The sequence below is a fragment of the Xyrauchen texanus genome, chromosome 1, assembly GCF_025860055.1.
Source record: "Xyrauchen texanus isolate HMW12.3.18 chromosome 1, RBS_HiC_50CHRs, whole genome shotgun sequence".
NCBI classification, from domain to species: domain Eukaryota; kingdom Metazoa; phylum Chordata; class Actinopteri; order Cypriniformes; family Catostomidae; genus Xyrauchen; species Xyrauchen texanus.
In genome coordinates, this window is record NC_068276.1 from 51203814 (window position 1) to 51223855 (window position 20042).

At 44.1% G+C, this 20042-nt stretch overlaps 1 protein-coding gene across 5 annotated transcripts in view; it reads left to right on the plus strand.

Annotated features, from left to right (window-relative positions):
- Window positions 1-20042, plus strand: part of LOC127647705 (nuclear factor 1 B-type-like) — a 150592-nt gene that overhangs the window by 89241 nt on the left and 41309 nt on the right. For all 5 annotated transcript variants that reach the window (XM_052132165.1, XM_052132130.1, XM_052132157.1 and 2 more), the window contains exon 3: window positions 17830-17883. In XM_052132165.1, coding sequence (XP_051988125.1) covers window positions 17830-17883 — 54 coding nt within the window. The remainder of the gene's footprint in view (window positions 1-17829; window positions 17884-20042) is intronic.

Here is a 20042-nt window from a genome sequence, read left to right on the forward strand (position 1 = left end):
AACACGAGCAGCGACGACGGTCCAGGTCTCTGTCGGTGCACTATTTTGAAAACACAGACCATTTTGACGCATAGAGTCTTCTCGTGGAAGGGGCTCTAGCGTGTATGATTTTGTTTATTACCCCTTCTGGCAGAGCAACGGGTAGTCGTTGATCACCCATGCGTGCAGCGCCCAGCGCTCTGGGTGGGGATGCCAGATCGTGCCGCGAGCTTGAGAGAGGAGATCTGCTCTCACTGGGATGGGCCACGGCGCTGTCAGTGACAGCTGCGTAAGCTCCGGGAACCATCTCTGATTCTCCCAACGCGGGGCTATGAGGAGCACCGAGTGGCGCGTTCCCTGATCCTCTGCATTACCTGTGGAAATAGCGAGGCGGGAGGGAAGGCGTAAAGCGGGCGGTTGGGCCAGTCCTGGGCCAGCGCGTCCTCGCTTTCGAGAAAAATATTGGGCAGTGAGAGTTCTCTTCTGGCGCTAAGAGGTCTCAATCTCTGCTCTGCCGAATATGCGCCATAACTTCTGGACTGTTTGAGCGTGCAGGGACCATTCCCCTGGAGGAATATTGTCTCTGGACAGTCTGTCTGGGCCGTCGTTCAGGTGGCCTAGCACGTGCGTCGCCCTCAGCGGCGCAGGTGGCACTGGGACCAACTCAGTATGCGTTTTGTCAGATGGAAGAGGTTCCTGGATCTGACACCGCCCTGGCGGTTTAGGTAGGATACCACAGATCTGTTGTCCGAGCGGACCAGGGCGTGGTGACCCTGAATGACCAGGAGAAAGCGCACAAGCGCGTACTCGACCGCTATCATTTCCAGACAATTTATGTGAAGGAGCTTTTCCTGAACTGACCATAGGCCAAAAACCGGAGAGCCCTCGCGGACCGCGCCCCAACCCGTGTTGGGCGGCGTCTGTCGAGATGACTTTTCGGCAAGATACAGCTCCCATCGTCACTCCCGCTGATACCATTCGGCCACTGTCCAGGGCTGCAGAGCTGAAATACAGGTCTGAGTCACCTTGATCGGCTGGCGGCCTGTGGCCCAAGCCTGGCGAGGCAGCGGGTGTTTAGCCAATGCTGAAGCGGGCGCATGCGCAGTAAACCCAGCTGAAGTACTGCTGCGGCTGAGGCCATGTAACCTAGCACTCTCTGAATTTTTTTCAGAGGCGTGAGGCTGTTCATCTGAAAGGGCGCGGCTAAGTCAGCTGAACACGGCCGCAGCTGTGTAGATAAGCAAGCCGTCATTGCCATGGAGTCTAGTTCTATTCAAAGGAAGGAAATTGCCTGACTGGGCTGTAGTGAGCTCTTGGTCCAATTGACTGCAAGACCCAAACTGTTCAGATGGCTGAGGAGAACTGTTCTGTGAGACAGAAGCTCTGTATGTGACTGTGCCATAATCAGCCAGTCATCCAAATAGTTCAGAATTCGCAAGCCCTGACTCCGCAGGGAGTGCGGCGCCGCATCCATGCGCTTCGTGAAAGTACGGGGTGCTAAAGACAGGCCGAGCGGAAGGGCGGTGTATTGATAAACCTGGCCGTCGAGGCGAATCTCAAGAATGGCCTGTGATGGGGATTTATCTGAATCTGAAAGTAGGCATCTTTCAGATCGAGAGAGATAAACCAGTCCCCTGGCGCGTATGCGTGAGGAGTTTCCTGATTTTAAGCATTTTGAGCGGTCTTTTTGCAAGCACCTTGTTCAAACCCTTGAGATCTAATATTGGTCTGAGGCCGCCGTCTTTCTTGGGAACAAGAAAATAACGGCTGTAAAACCCCGACTCAGCTCAGCGAAGGCGGCACTTTCTCTATGGCCCTTTTGCACAGAAGGTTTGCTATTTCTGAGCGAAGCATGCAGGCTGCTTCCGTGTTCACAATAGTTTCGAGCAGCGCTCTGAAGCGGGAGGGCGGCGATCGAACTGTAGCAAATAGCCCTGTTTTATTGTGCTTAACACCCATTTGGATATCCCTGGGATAGCTTCCCACGCTTTGAAGCGTAACGCTAGAGGGTGAATGGCCAAATCGCCCTGATTGCCGCACACAGCACGCTGAACAGAATGTGTGAGCGCGCTTACTGTGCTTATGCATGACTGCTCGCAGACAGCAGGGATAGGCTGTTCTGTGAGTGACTTCCCGATTGAGGTGAATGGGGAAAGAGTCACATCTGTTAAGTGATGCACGAGCATAGTCACGGGCACGGGACTTACATACAGAGAAGTGTTTGCTGGCCGTGTGACAGAGCGGGCAGAGAATGGGCGCGCGCACGTATTCTTGAGCGCATTTTTTGACTCTAACACTCGAGCGGGTTGTGTCCGCTTTATGTGAGTGGGCTCTGATCGGGACACGGGAAGTGTAATGCTTGTGTGTAGAGGTGAACACTGGATTGTGGGCACATTTTCTACACATAAGGCTGGTCGTGTGACAGAGCGGCCAGGGAAGGGGCGCGCGCACGGATTCGTGGGCGCGTTTATTGACTCTAACACTCGAGCGGGCTGTGTCCGCTTTATGTGAGTGGGCTCTGATAGGAACACGGGAAGTGTAATGCTTGTGTGTAGGGGTGAACACTGGATTGTGGGCACATTTTCTACACATAAGGCATGTTTGCTCTTTACAAGATTTCTTTGGGTCGCCGTGAAAACAGCTTTGGGTGCAGGCAAGCGGGCAGTATCACCGGCTTGTTGGCTGCTGAATCCACCACTGTAGTAGCCTGAGAGAGGGGGACTGACAGGGGGCGAAGCTTTGACGGTGGTCCGGCCGCGGCGGGACTGAGCCGTCGTTTTTTTCAACAAGGCTAGGAGGACTTCGGTTGCTCAGGTTTCAGCGCAACCTTAGACCGATGCCCGCGGGGGGCGGCGGTCTGCGGCAGCTGTCTGAGCGCGATCGAGGGCGGCCGCCTTGTCGACGCTGAGAAGTCTGACTTTGTTGAGCTGGGCGCTGTGAAGAGGCTCGTGCAGGAGGCTGGTCACGTAGGCGGCCTGCAGAGGAGCTAGCGCGACGTTGCAGGAAGAGGTTCATGGCTTGGGTGGCTTTCTGGACTTCTGAAAAGCGGTCAACAATGCCACTCACCGCGGAGCCAAAGAGACCGGTCGGAGAGAGCAGTGCGTTGAGGAACGTGGAGCGCTCTGCTTCTCCCATGTCGGCTAGCGTTAGCCACAGATGTCTCTCGGTCACAGTCAGCGAGGCCATGCACTTCCCTAGAGCTTGGGCTGCAGCTTTGGTGGCGTGAAGGGCGAGGTCCGTCGCGCTTCTTAGATCTGTAACAGCCTCTGGGTGCCTGCCTTTCTCATCCCACTCCCGAAGAAGGTCCGCTTGGAGGATCTGCCATGGAGTGCAGAGCAGATGTGGCTTGGCCGGCGGCGGAATAGGCGCGGCCAACATAGGCGGAAGTCGCTCTGCAGGCCTTAGACGGGAGCACTGGCTTAGACCGCCATCTCACGGAGGGCGGGCAAAGGTGTGCTGCTACCGAATCCTCGACCGGGGGATGGAGGAGTAGCCCTTGAGTGTGGAGTTCCGGCAAGAAGGGAGCGGCCCGGGCCGCGGGTGTTGCGCGGCGACGGCTCTGAAGAAAGCAGCCGTCGAGTCTGTTGGGAGTCTGCTCAGGGGGCGGTGACCACTCGAGCCCGAGGCAGTCGACGGCCTGTGTGAGAAGGCGTGTTAGTTCCCCTTCGACCCCGCCGCGGGTCCTGCTGGATTCCTGGGCCGAGGAGGAGGCGTGGGAGCCTGACCACTCCTCGCTGTCTGAAGCCATGATGGAACAGCCCTTATCCTCCGCCTCGTCCTCCGAGATGGCAGCAGTGCGGCCCCTGGGCGGCAACTGCGCGTCCCGGGGGGGCGGGGAGGGTGAGAGCGATGCTCGAGGGAGAGGCTCCGGCGAGGCAGTCGCTTCTATCACCGGTTCTGGCAGCCTTTGGGAGCGGTGCTTTTTCCTACGCGGCAGAACGGAAGGCGGCGCGGCGGCTTCGGTTCTGAGCGCTTCGAGTCGAGCCCGCAGGGTCGACATCGGAAGCTCCTCGCAGAGGTCGCATCCGCCTTCAGCGAGGGCGAGCTCTGCATGCCCCAGTCCCAGGCAGAGAGCGCCAGATGATGTGGCGGTCTCCGGCGCTGAGAGGGGCGCGGCATGAAGCGCAAGTGGTGCGAGGCATCTTAAAAAAGACGCTCGTTACTCTTTTGTGAAGTTCGTTAAGAACTAGCTTGCTCTAAAAAAGGATACGTCGCCGGATGGCGTAGCTCGCAGGATGGCTGAAGGTGGCGGAGACGGCCGGCTTCTTCGAGCGCTGTCCAAGCTTGCTAGATGCCCCTCGAACGGCGACGCGGCTTCCAGTTTAGAGATGCGAAGAGCTTCGCTGAAGAGATGAAAATCAGGGTTCCAGCCTACGAACTACGCTTATATGCACTCTAGCCACGCCCATTTTGGCGGGCTTTGATGCAGTAAGCGTGCAGACGCCTCTCATTGGACGCGAGTTCGCCCAAGTTCGTCTATAGGCTGCAGCAGTTGCCGCAGAGCAACCGATGAGCTCGCTAGCTAGCCCGCTCAAGGTCTGCAGTTGCTGCACTGCGTTGACAAATGATAAAAAATTAAGGATAATTTTTTGGCTTCAATATTTCAGAAAAGATGAATCTTTCCCGTAGCGTAAGCTAGCTTACGCAATACGAGAGAACCTCTCGTAAGAGAACCTTTGGTCGTCAGTTTCATGAAAAAATTTACAAAACAGCTAAATTAACTGGTTACCAGCAGGTTTCACACTGGAACAATTGGAAGTGACTTAGTTCTTATTTGTTTACATTCCTTGAGCTGTTTTAAGTCCTTACCTGGTAGTGTTACAGCAGCTGTGGGCAGAATCCCTCATGGTTGAAGGCTAATCTTAGATTCTCCATTGGCTTCTTATACTGGCATAGATTAGTTTGGCAATGAGCTAAGCATGGTAAAGTCTTTAAGAGTCTTAACTGGGAATATTCTTGGGACTTAGGTCAACAGAGTCTTTAGAGACTTGAATCAGGACTTTGTGATGTTCAGGCACGTTTGCATTAGAAAGTGTACCAGCCCTTATCTTGATGCTCCTTCCATAGAGGGTTCAGATACATGTCAACTGTAAATGATGTTTAGGTAAGGACAGTTAACATACATTTGATGTAGGGGCCAGAGAAAATGATAAAGATGGTACAGGGGAAGGTCTCTCAGGTTACTAAGATGGAAGTGCAAATCAACATCTGCTGCTGGGAGCTCTGCTCTCAGCATGTGATCTACTTCTGATGGATTCAGGCATCAATCTCTAAAGACTATTCCAGTATATAAAAATTAGGCATATTAAGAAAATGCCAAATGACATGAAGACATTTCTAATTTTCTATTATTTTCTAGGATTCACCTTTAATGGCACAGCAGGACTTATTTTTTTTACATGCTTTCTGAATTTTATCTCCCTGCTTATACTGGCTTATTTACATCGTTGCTTGACACCAGAAGATTGTTACCCATTAATCAAGGGACAATCAGACTAGACAGGGCACAGAAAGTGAAGAACAGTTCACAGATAATATAGTGCTGTTGTACCGAGAGACACCTGCAGTATCCCATGCTAAGGTTTTCTTTTTTGCACACTGAAATTAGTGGTGTCTTGCACTATAAAAGTGCTCTGATATCTGTTGGCTATGTTGGGAGTCAGTTTTTATGTTTGTAATGCCCCCCCATCTTGTTCCAAAAAGTGTGTGCCAGTGGAGCTGTCTAAATGAGTGCTTGCTTTGTTCCTTTGTCTGTTTCTGGCCAAGATCTCGCCTTAGATGTGGCATTATATGATCCAATAATTCCCTCAACATCCTAATTAGGTTGTGGGTGGGTGTGTGCAAGTGTTTCTATGTGTGTATGGGTGCTAAACAGTGGCTGTCTGTCGCCTCTGGCCCAGCTGGAGTGAGGCCATACTTGGGTACTACTACTCTACTGTGCTGGCACATTGCCCCACCTCCTCATGCTTGAGCTGACACCCCTTTGCCCCTTACCGCAGACGAAAGCTTGACTATCAGCTGAGGTTGGCACAGTGATGACTTGCAGCTGAAGGAAATTGAGTTGTAAAAGGGATACTGGTCTGTGTGCTTTTCAGCGTCACAATTCACGTACCATAAAATGCGAGATTTGAAGTAATGTGTCCAAATATGATTTTTATCTTGGTGAGAAAAAATGGTGAGGATTGCAAAGCAGCATAGTATGCAACACTCGAATGTTGCAACTTTTTTGGAGTCTGTTGCAAGCATCTGATTTGAACTGTGTATATAATTTAAACTTTTACATTTAATTTCACAAGGTAAAACATCAAATAATGTGTTGTTGTAGTGTTTCAATATAGCACAGGGTGAATAGAATTTACAAATCATTTATTATTTTATTAGCATTTATTTAATAATGTCCAAACTTTTTAGGAAGTGGAAATTGTTTGTCCCAATACAGGCATACTCTATTGCTGTACACTCAAAAGTGTGTACTATCCCATCATTAGCGAAATACATACTTTTAATGCATAGTGTAAGTATGACAATTTAGAAGCAGCAACATTCTGCTTTCAGGAACTTAAGAATAATTGGCTAACGCTAAAGCCACAAATATGTCCTCAATAGGTCTATTATGAAAGTAAAGAACCCACTTTTTAATGTTGTTTTAATAAACTGCAGAAACAGCTGAGGTAATATGCTTGTGTAAATCCTGACCAACCGGCTTTGGTTTCTGTTTGCTACAATATGAAAATATGTCGGCTTCACCTCCACTGCTAGCATAAATCGAACCTTCCTTCTAGATGCTGTAGACTCTAGACTGTAGAGTAATTGAGGGTGCTGCTCATACTGCTCTACTGAAGCTACATTTACATTTCTTGTCATATTTATTTAAAGGAGAGTAACTGTTCATGGTTTAGAACAATGATGCACTTTTTATGACATGTTCTGACAATCGAAGCATAACAAAGTGGTAAAACAAGATTTCTTCTCACACTGCAAGTGTGTACAGTAAGTGTGCAATGCTAATTTGTGTTCTTCATCTTGAGGTTGTGGGAACAGTGCTCTAGTGAGAATTTAATGAATAAAAGAAGCATTAAAATTTTATGAATAAAAGAAGCATTACAATTTAATGACTAAAAGAAGCATTAAAAATATAAATATTGCTTAAAATGGTTAATTTTGGTTCATTCAACTTCAGTCCTCTTGAGAAGTTTCATCTTACAAAATCAGAAGTCGTAATTACAATGTGATATTCGAAGTTATTTTTGGTCATAAATATGGGTGCATTGGGTACTTGAAAAAATCGAGGCTTAAAGGATTTGTTCCAGGTTCAATAGTTGACAGCCTTTTTGCCATTATATGAACTGCCACACTAAATAATTTTGACCCATCCCTTATTAAAAATCATGGTTACATTAAAGTACCTATCATGGAAGTGAATGTGGGCCAGTCCATAAACATCAAAAGACACACTTTTTCAAAAGTATAGCCACAAGATATGAGCATTATACAGTACGTCTTAACATGTTTTAGTGTGATAAAATCAGTAATTTCCTGGCGTTACATCATTTACCAATTTACAGGTGTTACTGCCGTTATCTGCAGTTGGATATAACTTTACACAGATAAGGTTAGTAGGCAGGTTTATCAGACTAAAATCTTGTTTACATGTATTAAAAATACAAATAATTGTTAGTGCCAGATGGACTGGTTTGAGTATTTCTGTATCTGCTGATCTCCTGGGATTTTCACACACAACAGTCTCTAGAATTTACTCAGAATGGTGCCAAAAACAAAAAATATCCAGTGAGTGGCTGTTCTGCAGATGGAAATGCCTTGTTGATGAGAGAAGTCAACAGAGAATGGCGAGACGGGTTCGAATTGACTTGTTACGAACTGTCTATGGTTACTCGGATAACCACTCTGTACAATTGTGGTGAGAAGAATGCTATTCTTAGATGCAGGTTGGCACTGTTTTGGCAGCAGGAGGGGACTTACACAATATTAGGAAGTTGGTTTTAATGTTGTGGCAGATCGGTGTTTAATGTTCACGTCTTGTTGCTATATTTTTGAAAATGTGTATTTTAATGTTTATGTACTTCCATTGTAAGTGCCTTCCTGTAACCACGATTATTGTCTAGAAGCATTTTTTTACTGGACAGGGAAAGAATACATTAGAAATACCACATAGTTTATGGTACTGGAACCAGATGTTGTAACTTTGTCAAGACCGTCAAAACAAACTAAATAAAATTCAATTTATATATAATTTGTTTAGAGAAATTACAGTTTAGAACAAATAGTTTCTTCCATTGTCTTAATAAATTATTACATTCTCTCAAACAGAGTATGTGCACACATGCACATCCACACACACATACACACACAGAATATTTTTCTACAGTACTAGTAATAAGTTAGTAAATAATTTTATTTCCATGGTTTTATATGATAGGTTAAAATAGGGCTAAAAGCCCCCCCAATGATAAAAGACCTATTGAACATAAATTTCTCCTAAATCATTAGATGGCAGAAATAAATATTACAGCACCTTCCTTAATATTTTAAATGGTTTTCATTAGGGGTCAAAAATGACCCGAAAGACAAAAATAGGGTGCAGTTTTTAAGACAATAGGAGGCTTAAATAAACAAGGAATGAGTTTAAATATTTTTGTGGCAATCAACATTATGCCACAAATTCTGTCGATTTAGATTAACTTGTATTTATCAAAGTACATTCCTTCAAAGATATACCATTGATATTTCCGACATTGTGGTGTCATTCATGTGCGTTCCTCTCGTAGATGCTGTAAGTTCATTCCGTTTCATCTAGGTATCTACCTGTAGCTTAGTTTGAAGCCTGCATGGACCTTCATTAGTGCCGACACACTTTCCACACACACCACTGTTACCGGTCATTAACATACTCTTCACAGCCATTGGCCTCCCATTATGGCATTCACAACTACATCCCAACAGTCATTCTATCTCTCTCCTCTCTTTCTTTCTTTCTTTCTTTCTTTCTTTCTTTCTTTCATTTCTCTCGATGCATTCCCCTCCCCATCTCTCCTTCTCTTAACTACTTGTGTAGAGTTAATGGACTGTTTTGGCTGGGCTCCAACCACTGAGTGTCACCTCATTAGTGTTTCTCCTGACAGGAGCTACGTACAGCCGAATTGGTTCACATTCCGTCCCCCTCCTTGTCCATGCAACACTCCATAAATGGGGATGTGCATGCATAATTGAATCTATAGTTTCACTCTCTCCATCCCTCCCTTTCTCTTTCTCTTCACTCCTCCCCTTCCTCACATCTGACGGCTACAAAAAGGCTTGGATATTTACCACAGCTACGGATGGATCAAGGAGACGGTGGCATACCACGACTCCATGCACAGCCGCACACTCATGCAAATGGACCGTTCACTCAGCCAATCAAACAACAATATGAGTTGAAATGATATGCTGTCAGGGGGGCATTTAAGAGAGGTTTGGTCGACACTTGTCATCTTATTGATGTGTGTTATGACGACTGAGATCCAAGGCCCCTTTGGAAAGAAAGTGTGACAAAAGCGTTTCTATAAAACCAGACTTTCTAAGGACAGACACAGCAGTTGTGAGCCAGTTTGATTTGATGTGCGCTCTATAGGCATCCTTTGTTAAACACACATACAAACAGTGTCACAGTGCTGTCACAGTGCTTCATTCACTTTTAATGTGACTGATGAGCCACCCTGGGTTCAGTCCTGTCTTGACATGGGAACTGCATGTGTACATCAGCGATCTCTGCATGATGCAGTGTGTGTCTCGACCATTGTAAACGCTTTGTGCCTGTATGTCTTTATTAACACAGTGCATAGCTGTGTGTTATTGTGAAGACGTGTGCCTGAAGTTGCATTCACGTGTGTGTGTGTGTGTGTGTGTGTGTGTGTGTGTGTGTGTGTGTGTGTGTATGGTGGCCTGAGTGACTTGTTTTCCCAGACACTTCTTTTCTTTCCAACTTTTTTGAGACCACAGAAGGCAGTCTGCAATGCACACACACACACAATTTCTCTTTTGTTTCATTCTTGTTCTCTCTCTCTCTCTCTCTCTCTCTCTCTCTCTGTCTCTCTCTCTCTCTCTCTCTCTCTCTCTCTCTCTCTCTCTCTCTCTATCTGTAGTTTGTCTTAGCTCGATCCAACCCTCTGCTATTTAACATCCCCATCCTGTCTAACCATTGTTCTCTTCCTCTTTTCAACTCACTCTCTTTTTCCCACCCCCTGTCTCTCTGTCTTTCTGCTCAATCTCTCATTCATCCCGCTCAATCTCTCATTCATCCCAGAGACTGTGACTTTAGCCTCCCCTCTTCATGTCTGCAATCAAGTGCTTAAGCTCAGGCGAGAAACAGAGGCCAGTGTTTAATGTGGATGTGTGGCTGGGGAGCAACTTTTCTTTTTTTGGAAGGGGGGGTGGGTGTCTTTCCATGAAAAGACTCACTCAAGCTTTGGTCCCATTTTCACAAACCATCTGTTAATGTGCATGTGTTATGGATAGATTATGTGAGAGGGTCGTTGTTTGTCTGTGTGTTTGTCTGTGTGTGTGTGTGTGTGTGTGTAGTCTGATCTTTGACATGCAGACACTGCTTTTGAAAGGATACTTGATATGAGAAAAGTGGAGTAGTAATCTAATCAGAGCCCTTAATAAAAACTTGTCCCAATTACAGAGCCTGGATTCTGCAACACAGAAAATCCTCTTAAAGACACTCGGCAGTTCAACCGTCACGCGACCATGTTCAGGCATACAGGCAACCTAGTCTCATAGAATGAACATTTACTTTTAAGTGCCGGATTCTTCGTTTCTTCGTAGTTTCTTGTTGAAATTAACACAAGAGTTGCTACAACAACTGTTCATTTTATTAACTTTCACAAAAATCACGATTACAGTGGCTGATTATGACTTTATAAACATTTATTTTTTGCACTATTACTCACACACTGCTATGTTATGATATGGAACTAATTGCAGATAAAAATAGACCATGAGAGATATATTACAACTCAGATCTGTCATGATTTGTAGTGCAAACTCTGACTGGAACATTCATTCTGTATCGTGTGGTGGCATTTTGCATAACTGTCAATTCTTTAGTTTAGAGGTCTTAATTAGTGCTGCACGATTAATCATATCGCAATCGCGATGTCAGCCTGTGCGATTATATGACGGCAAATGCTGCGAATGTATTAAATAAATAAGTGCATGTGTGGACATGACAGCCCATTCTCTCTGAGAGCTGTTTGCCCATTTTCCACACCACTAATAAAAAGATGACCAGTCAGTCTCAGTTTAGGGAGTGGCACGTGTGGTCATGTGAGTTTCCGGTGTTCAGCGTGGAAATCAGGTGAAGATGGATGCCAAGCAGACTGACACTGAACTGGTGGCCAGAAAAAATAACACAGAAACACAGATCACAGCTTGGCGATATGTCTTTATTTAATCAATAATTAAAGTTAATATAATATGGGAGCGTGACATGTAAATAAACTCCAAAACTGTCTCTGTGCGGTCAGAGCCGCTTCAACCAGTCGCGGAAGAGACCCAATCTGAGCGGGAGTCGAAACCGGGAGAGATTTAAAGTGCACCTTAACACGGAGATGCTCGTCTCTCACCCCTGCTGTCTGCAGTTCGAGTGTCTGATAGAAACGCAGATCACAGCTTTGCGATATATCTTTATTTTATCCTTAATTAAAGTTCATATAATATGGGAGCAAGCCATGTAAATAAACACAAACTCCAAAACTGTCATTCTCGGTATGGTCAGAGCTGCTTCAACCAGTTGTGGAAGAGACCCAATCTGACCGGGAGAGATTTAAAGTTCTGCCGGCTGCTGCGCACTCTAACACGGAGATGCTCGTCTCTCACCCCCGCTGTCTGCAACTTGCAACGTGTTGCATCATTGATGAGATCAATCTTATGTGAAAAATAAAATTTAAATTACAACAACAATAAAGTGTGTGTGTGTGTACACAACAACAACAACAGTTTGCAGTAATGCAAAGATGTTATTATTTAATTTTGTAAAATTATTTTAATTTGAAAACACTGCATTTATAGTTGTTGTTGTTGCTAGTTTTTGTATGTTTGAGTTGAAAAATACACATTTCAGCATTATCAGTAATCTATTTGTGCATTTTCCTTGATAAACAATCAAGTTGACTCATGATACCATTTGTTTATTATATCGCAATATTAACCTCAATAATCGCAATATGATTTTTTTCCCAATATATGTAGTTTTCAAAAAATGCTTTGCCATAAATACATTGAGCAGGATGCACTTAATTTGCTCATTGTATGATATTTCAATAATTAAATTGATAGATGACATTAATTAATTAAATATTGAAATGCATTTACTAGAGTGAGATGGTACAAACTAAAACTGGCATATGACCACCAGTCTATATACTGGTGTGCTTTTAAAAGAGAGATGACCATTATTATGTGCACTGCCCACAAACACAATCATTTTATGACATTATCTCTCAGTCTCTAGAGCTGGCAAGCTGCTTTCTTTACTATATCTGTGTTTGGGTACAGCTAACTTTGATAAACAGCTGTGCGTTTTATCAACAATTGCCAGAAGGGAGAAGCGAAAGGAGAAAAATTGATAAAGGAAAATGAAAAGGCAGAGAATGTGAAACAGGTAGAAAAAAGAGATATGCATCAAAAAGATTGATGTAAAGATGTAAATACTGAAAAGGGAAAGGCAGAGAAAAAGCTGATGTGGAAGTATAAATAGAGATGCAAAAGGAAAGAAGCGTGGACTGATTGGTAGAGGGAAAAATAAACAAAGATCTGCCTCTGTGCATTTTTGGGTACGTGTGCGGTCATAATCATACTATGAGGTCCATATGCCGGCCAATGACCAGCACACACACACACACACACACACACACACTCAATCGCTGGGTGTCACTCAGCCACAGACAATATTTACATGATTGCAGCTGTACCGTTCAAAACATTTCGGCCAGGGCAGCCCGTAATTAGGAGATATTTCTGCCTCTCAATCTCTCTCGCTGTCTATGTCCTCGACTCTCTCTCTCTCTCTCTCCCTCCCTCTGCTTTCTTTGGGTGCTTGGCTCAGGACTCAGGATAGGGTGAGAAAAAGAGAGAGAGAGAGAGAACTTGGCTCAGGCCTGGTTTCTTTGGCAAGCAGAACAGTACATGTGTGCAGCTTTCTAAAATGGCTGCCAGACGCCTCCTCCTGAAATGTCGACGGTATGCATGCGGCAGGTCGATTTTGCGCGTGCATTTGCGGGGTGGGCCAGGGGTGTGATACAGTGAATTAAAGTTGCTGAAGTATGTGATAGCTCTCAACCAAGCACACAAAAAAAAAAAGACAAGAGGCTGGTTGGGTTACATGGGTACAGAGCCAAGAGTAGGTGTGTGTGAGCTTGCATGTTTGGGTTTATAGATCCAAGATTGGAGTATTGGGAGATATTCTTCCTAAAAAAAGACATTGCATTACCTTGCAGGTGGAAGATGTGCCGATTGTGTTATTGTGACAGTTGTATGGATGAGATCCAGCAGATAGGGTGGCACAAGGATACATTACCACTCGTATTTATGAAGCTCAAATGTGCCCATCCAGAAATGAGCTCATCTTACTCCTATTCATTTGGATATTATCCTAGATCAAGTGTCTTCCTATTAGACTTTTAGGTTGTTAATGCAAACAAAGAAATCCCTAAGTATTAAACCTTTGCACACTTTGTTTGTACTACAGATATGAACGATCCCTAAAATTGTGTGGCTTGTTTAAAAAGGGTGTGCTATTACTTTTCTAAGTGATTGGCCTTACCATATTCACCCGGTGGACCATAAAACAGGCAAACAAATTCCCATAGGCTTACATTAAGTATGAACCCAAGACATCTCGAGAGTATCATACAGACTTGGTGGTAGGCCAGTTAGCAACCACCTAGCAACCATCCAGAACACCTTAGCCAGACCGATTTAGGATGTTGCTGATACTGATAACTAATGTTTACAAGAAAGCTGCCCACGGGGATGGAAAAAACAAAATTGATAAATTACCCAAAGCAATGCCCTAGCTACCGCTCTGAAAATCTTGTCATAAATTTCTAAATGTCATAGAAATCTAATTATACCTTATTATCTCTTCTTCGCTCACTCTCTTTCTTTATCAGGTACTGTACAAAGAAAAGAGATTAATTTTACCCTCCTCAGCCTGCCTTCTCGCTTCCTCTTTCTCTCCTTGGACAGTTTGTTTGTTTAAACAAGTGGCAGGGCTGTTAGGTGCCAAGGGTTATTGTGCTTGGAGAAGCTCAGTGTTTCTGGGAGCTCTGTCTCTCTCTCTCTCTCTCTCTCTCTCTCTCTCTCTCACACACACACACACATACACGCACACACTCCACATAGCCCTAGCCTAGCCAAACTGTTTAAATGTGTGGCTTATAAATGTTTATTTTCAAAGTGAACCATCGATCGCTTATTCAAACACTCCACCATGTGTAAAACACACAACCTCTCACACAGACACACACTCTTATATGTATACATATTCTGTCATATTGTACTTTAAAATGTTATTAGGTTCATAACAAAAGAATTGGCACTTGTAGCTATGGCACTGAAAAACTTAAACCTCTGCATTTTTATTACTAAAATATTGAAAATCCTGCTGAAATGAGGCATAGTTAGTTTGTATCATCAATCCTGTAGTGTATGACTGGTGATTTTGCACGTACAGTAATGTTGAATATATCTAGATCAGTGATGTTTTAAGTTGTCTGTGTCCTGTGTTAAATCACTTAACATTTATGCTAGATTGTACCTTTCGATGCAAACTGTTCCTCTAGCCTCTCGATTTATTTATTTTTTTCTCTTGGGGCAATGTGCATGGGAGGAGATGTCTTTAACCAGACTGATGGATGGCATAAAACCTGCACGTGAATTGGTGGGGGGAGGGTAGTTGGCATAGGAACGGGCACTGTCACAATGCCAACCTGCCTGCATCCAATCAAAGGTTCAGCTGTTAGCTTTCGGTCCAATAGGCTTTCTTGATTCAAACACCACTTAAGATGTTATTTATTGCAGTGAGAAGACAATTGCCCTAGCTTAATTCCAAGATAACTTTAACCCTTGTGTGACCTTCGGGACATTTTTGTCTTTTTCAATTTAGTTTTTTCCTAAAAATATTCCTAATGTCCATTTAAATTTTTTAATTTTTTTATGTTAATGCCAATGGCATACATTTTGCCAAAGGTGTGTATTTTGGGGGGGAATTTTGATATTTCAACCTCAATTCCTATAATACCTCTATAATACACTGTGTACACAAACTAGTTATACTCTGGGCCTTAAGGACAAAAATGTCCCCATTGAAACCAATTACAATATTTGATCCCAGTGCCATTAAAGCATAAAATCATGTATTCTGTGATATTATGCTTTCATTCGGGAGCCCTGGCTTATTATTATGATTATTATGATTATTTTCCACCAGATGACACCATTTTTCTCTTGTTTAGCCTATGGAGCAAATACATGCTTTATTCCTATTCTCCTCCTATTCTGTTTGCTGTATTATAGAGCACTGCAAGCCAAATGAATAAATGATTACAGTAAAATTGTGTAGATGTGTTGGTATGGATCTCAGAGTGTGTTTGTGTGTGTGTGTGTGTGTGTGTGTGTGTGTGTGTGTGTGTGTGTGTGTGTGTGTGTGTGTGAAAAACAACAGTGGCATTATGTTAACAAACTGGCATTTAAAGGGTTAAAATCCTGAAAATGTATGAATATTTAGTAGTAATGAGCAGGACTAATGTTAAAAAAAAGTCAGTGAAAGTGGAAAATAACATTAATATATAATATTTTTATGGCAGTTTTTAGACACTGAAATGTTTGTCTTCTAAGGACCTCTGAGTAACTTTGCACAAGGGTTAAGATTCCTCACAAATGTACCACACACCACAAGTTAGGATTTTCTTATTGTAGTCTCTTTCTACCCTCTCCCTCTATCTTAAATTTTCTCCAACCTTTTTTCTTCTTAATGTATGGTGTTCCCTCCCTTTCTTTGTCATTGTTGAGTTGGAGCCAAGAACATTCTGTTTTTGCAGATCGGTTTAATGGTCAGATCTTTTTTATTTCTCTCTATCAGTTACTCTCCCCCTCTAACTTTCAGTTCTGAGATGGAGCTCATGGAGGAACAAGAGTGATGTCCTAGCTCATTTTCTCTCCTGCAGTTTAATTCGTATTATTAGTGAGAGACTGATAAACTGGCTTATAATCATATCCACTTCACTGATTGATAGGAGTGTTAGCTCTCCCTTTTGTCAGTTCCAAAATCTACTGAAAGCCTTGCCGATGGTTAATAAAGATTTTGAATTCATTTTTTATTCAAAATTTGGTAAAGTGTTCAATTCAGCAATTTTATGAAAGGCTATTTTGCTATCGTTAAACTGTCCAGCCAAATATGGATTAAAACATTTTCTCACTCTGTTTTCCCTAAATTTGAGCATAGGTGAGCCAAAAATGTGTGTCAGAAGACAGCTCATAGTCTAAAAGACTCATTTTTACTCATAACTAAATTTTGACACAATCTGTAGTTACTGCTTTTGCCTATGCGGGGCAAAATATAGCAGGTATAATAACATCGACCATCAGCCACTTTTGATATCGGTATCAACATCAGCTGTTGAAAAATCCACTACTTAATCAAAATAGAAAAAAACTTGCACACTTGCTCACTGCTCCAACTTCGTCTTTTTTGAGTCCTTGTAAAGTTTGTTTTGGTGTGTGTGGGTTCTTACATATATAATGAAAAATCCACTACTTACCATTTTGTAGAGACCATATCTTGATCCTCCTTCACAGTGGTTCTCTTGAAGCACATGCTGCCATTGGTACTGTATGTTTGCTTGTGAGTTGGGCAGTTGAGGTTGATGACATCAAAGTAGTGGTCAGAATCCCTGAAACCTCTCTTTGGCTCCCAAGATTGCACCACAATGTGGTGATTTTGCAGCTCAGTTGTGATCTTGGAAAAAACAGATAATTGAACAAGTTTATGAAAGGATGAGGTGAATGAGCCATTGTGTATCATTAACACTGTAGAATGTAGGGATTGTCCTCCCAAAGTTACTGTAAGGTAACATAATTAATCAATGCAAACATTGAAGCATACATCAACGACAGGCAGTATTCATCTAATTACTTCCACATTTTCATCCACATTCTTTTACTTTGCACATGTACTTCAAGCTAAGTTTTGTACGTATGGGTGTCTCCTTACGGATGGACAAAAACATCATTTTACTTTTGTGAGGCATATTTTAGCCTTGCCTTTGCCTGTTCTTACACCTTCCTGCTCTCCCTCCCTCATTCTACTCTCGTTCCCCCTCACTGAAAGAAAAAAACATGTTTCTACACACATCTGGCCTGTCCTGTCAGGACCGAGTAACTGTAGTTTCTTTCCTGGAAAGAACGATGGGGCAGCAATGACAATAACTGCTGTCTGTTACAGAGAAATGCACAATTTTCCTCTTTCTTTGAAACTCATATATTGAGTGGTGTTCTTGGGCTGTTTTTAGTGTTTTAAATTTCATACAAACATGCAATTCTGCATCAATGGAGACACACATGTTTTTATATGTATAGTGTGTCTGTGTAATCTGATACTGAATTTGTCTAATTTCCTTATGTACAAGATAACAACAAAAAGCTGTAAATAAGATCTAAACAAACATTTGGGAAAGCATTGGAACAGGATGATAAATTATAGTGAGGTGCAACACTTTCATACAGTATGTAGAGCTGCTGATCATTCTGGGTTTTTGTGTTCTAATCCGCCGCCTTTATTTGTGTTTACAGACTCGCAGCAGTCAGGAAGTCCCAGCAACAATGAGCCTGGCAAGAACCCTCCAGGTATGTTAATGTATACTTGCACAAACATGCTGATGGACATCAATGCATTTGCACATACAATCACACCCACATCTATAATCAAAGCCTTTACGTAATTATACCCAATCTGCTGGTGTACTGAAAATAATGTCGCTCTATGAAACAATTAAAGCGTGATACAGATAAATCGACAATGACATTCAATCATGTTCCAAGTCCATTTTTATATGGTTATTTCCAGGCATGGAAAAGTTCTTAAAAAGCAGTATGCAAATTTCTACTGTCAATATAAATGATTCTAGTTATGCTCCTCTCTAGAAATTGCTCTTTGTGATTGCAGTCTCTATAAGATGATTTTTAGAAACCAGTAATTACGAATCACTGCTAAAGTCATGGAAATGTAATGGAAACCCTGAAACCTACTGGCGAAGCTTGACCGCGCGCCTCGTAGGCCCGGGCAATAATGAGGATGCCTCTTTGAGGGCACCCCGCCCACCAAGCCGTGGCAAACCGCAGTGGCCAAATAGAGCCTGGCAGTGGCGAGGCAAGTGCCCGCTGACAGTTCTTTCTACAGAAAATCCAGAACTGAAGCAAACTGGCAGTTAGCTGGTTCTGTAATAAGAACTTTAGCAGAAGGAAACGCATGCAGGCGCATTTGCGTTTCCACGTTCAGCCCCTCCCGAGGGGGAGGGGGGGGGACTGGGCAACTCGGGGAGAAGTTGAGGAGACATTGCGCTATCAACAGAGGCGAAGAGGTCCTCTTCTGCCCTGTAAAATCTACCCAGATCAGTCCAAGTGGAGGGAGCCCTAGCACTTGAAATGCTCTCGATGACCTCAAGGATGAGAAGGTCCTCCCTGTTCGGAATCGCCCAAGGCGAGCCGTCGAGGAGAGGAATTAACTCCGAGAAACATATCCTGTTCGGCCAGCGCAGCGCCATTATTAGGAGGCAAGACCCTTGCTAGTGAACATTGCCAAGACTCCTGGGAGCAGAGAAACCGGGGAGAGAAACACATACAGACGCATTCTGGGTCATGTATGTGTCTTAACGTCCAGACCCAAGGGGGCTGGGTGATTTCAGGGAGAAGTAGAGGAGACATTGCGCTATTCATAGAGGCGAAGAGGTCCTCTTCTGCCCTAAGATCTCACCCAAACTTGTTCCAAGTGGAAAAAGCTCGGCATTTAAAAAGGTCTCGATAACCTCAGGAGAGAGCCCTGTGTCCCTCAGTTGGTACCCTTAGGGGCCAAACATGAAAGATTCCACAATTTGGGGCAGGGATGAAATATTGCCCTGTGCCTGAGATAGAAGATCCTTCCTGTTCGAATCGCCCAAGGCAAGCCGTCGAGGGAAGAGATTAGCTCCGAGAACCAAGCCCTGTTTGGCCAGCGCGGTGCTATCAGTAAGAGGCAAAAACCCTTGCTGGCTGAACTCTGGGCAACTACTACCTTAGGGTGGAGTTCTTAACTCCCCATTGGTATTTCCTGTCTGGACTGTAAATCTGCTCCCGTATTACGGGCATCCAGGGATATAACTGACCTGAGTGACAGGAGCTTACCCTGGGCCCTAAGGAGAATCCGACGTGTCAGAAATACAGCTGACAAGAACGTGGGTCTCCTTGAAGATTTAAGTAAGAGGCTACCGCTGTATTGTCCACCCGCACCAAGACATGGCAGCCTCAGGAGGAGGTATTTCAGGGCCAGAAATACAGCCATCAACCCGAGACAGAGACTGTGACAACCGAGCTGACGACCCTCCTATCCTCTTAAGCTGGACTGACCACTTAAGGCCGCTACCCGCCCGGTCAGGGAGGCATCTGTCGTTAGCAGTCTGCGACAACAAGACGCACCTAGAGTGGGACCCAAGGCAGAAAACCGGGTCTGAACCACATAGAAAGGGAACGAAGCCTGAGGCGCGTAACCCTATTTAGCCCAGGGGTTTTGGCCCTTGGAAGAAAACCCCTGGCTTTTTGCCACAACAAAAGCGGTCTCATGAGCAGAAGGTCCAGAGGGATCACCGTGGACGCGTTCGCCCTGAGACCTGGAAATCGTTGATACTGATAACAGTGCAACCTTGACCTAGCCTGACTTTGCTCAGGGTGATCTGAATGGACTCAATCCTAGCAGGAGACAGTTGTGCCCGCATTGAGATTGAACTCCATACGATGCCCCGATAGACAGTGTT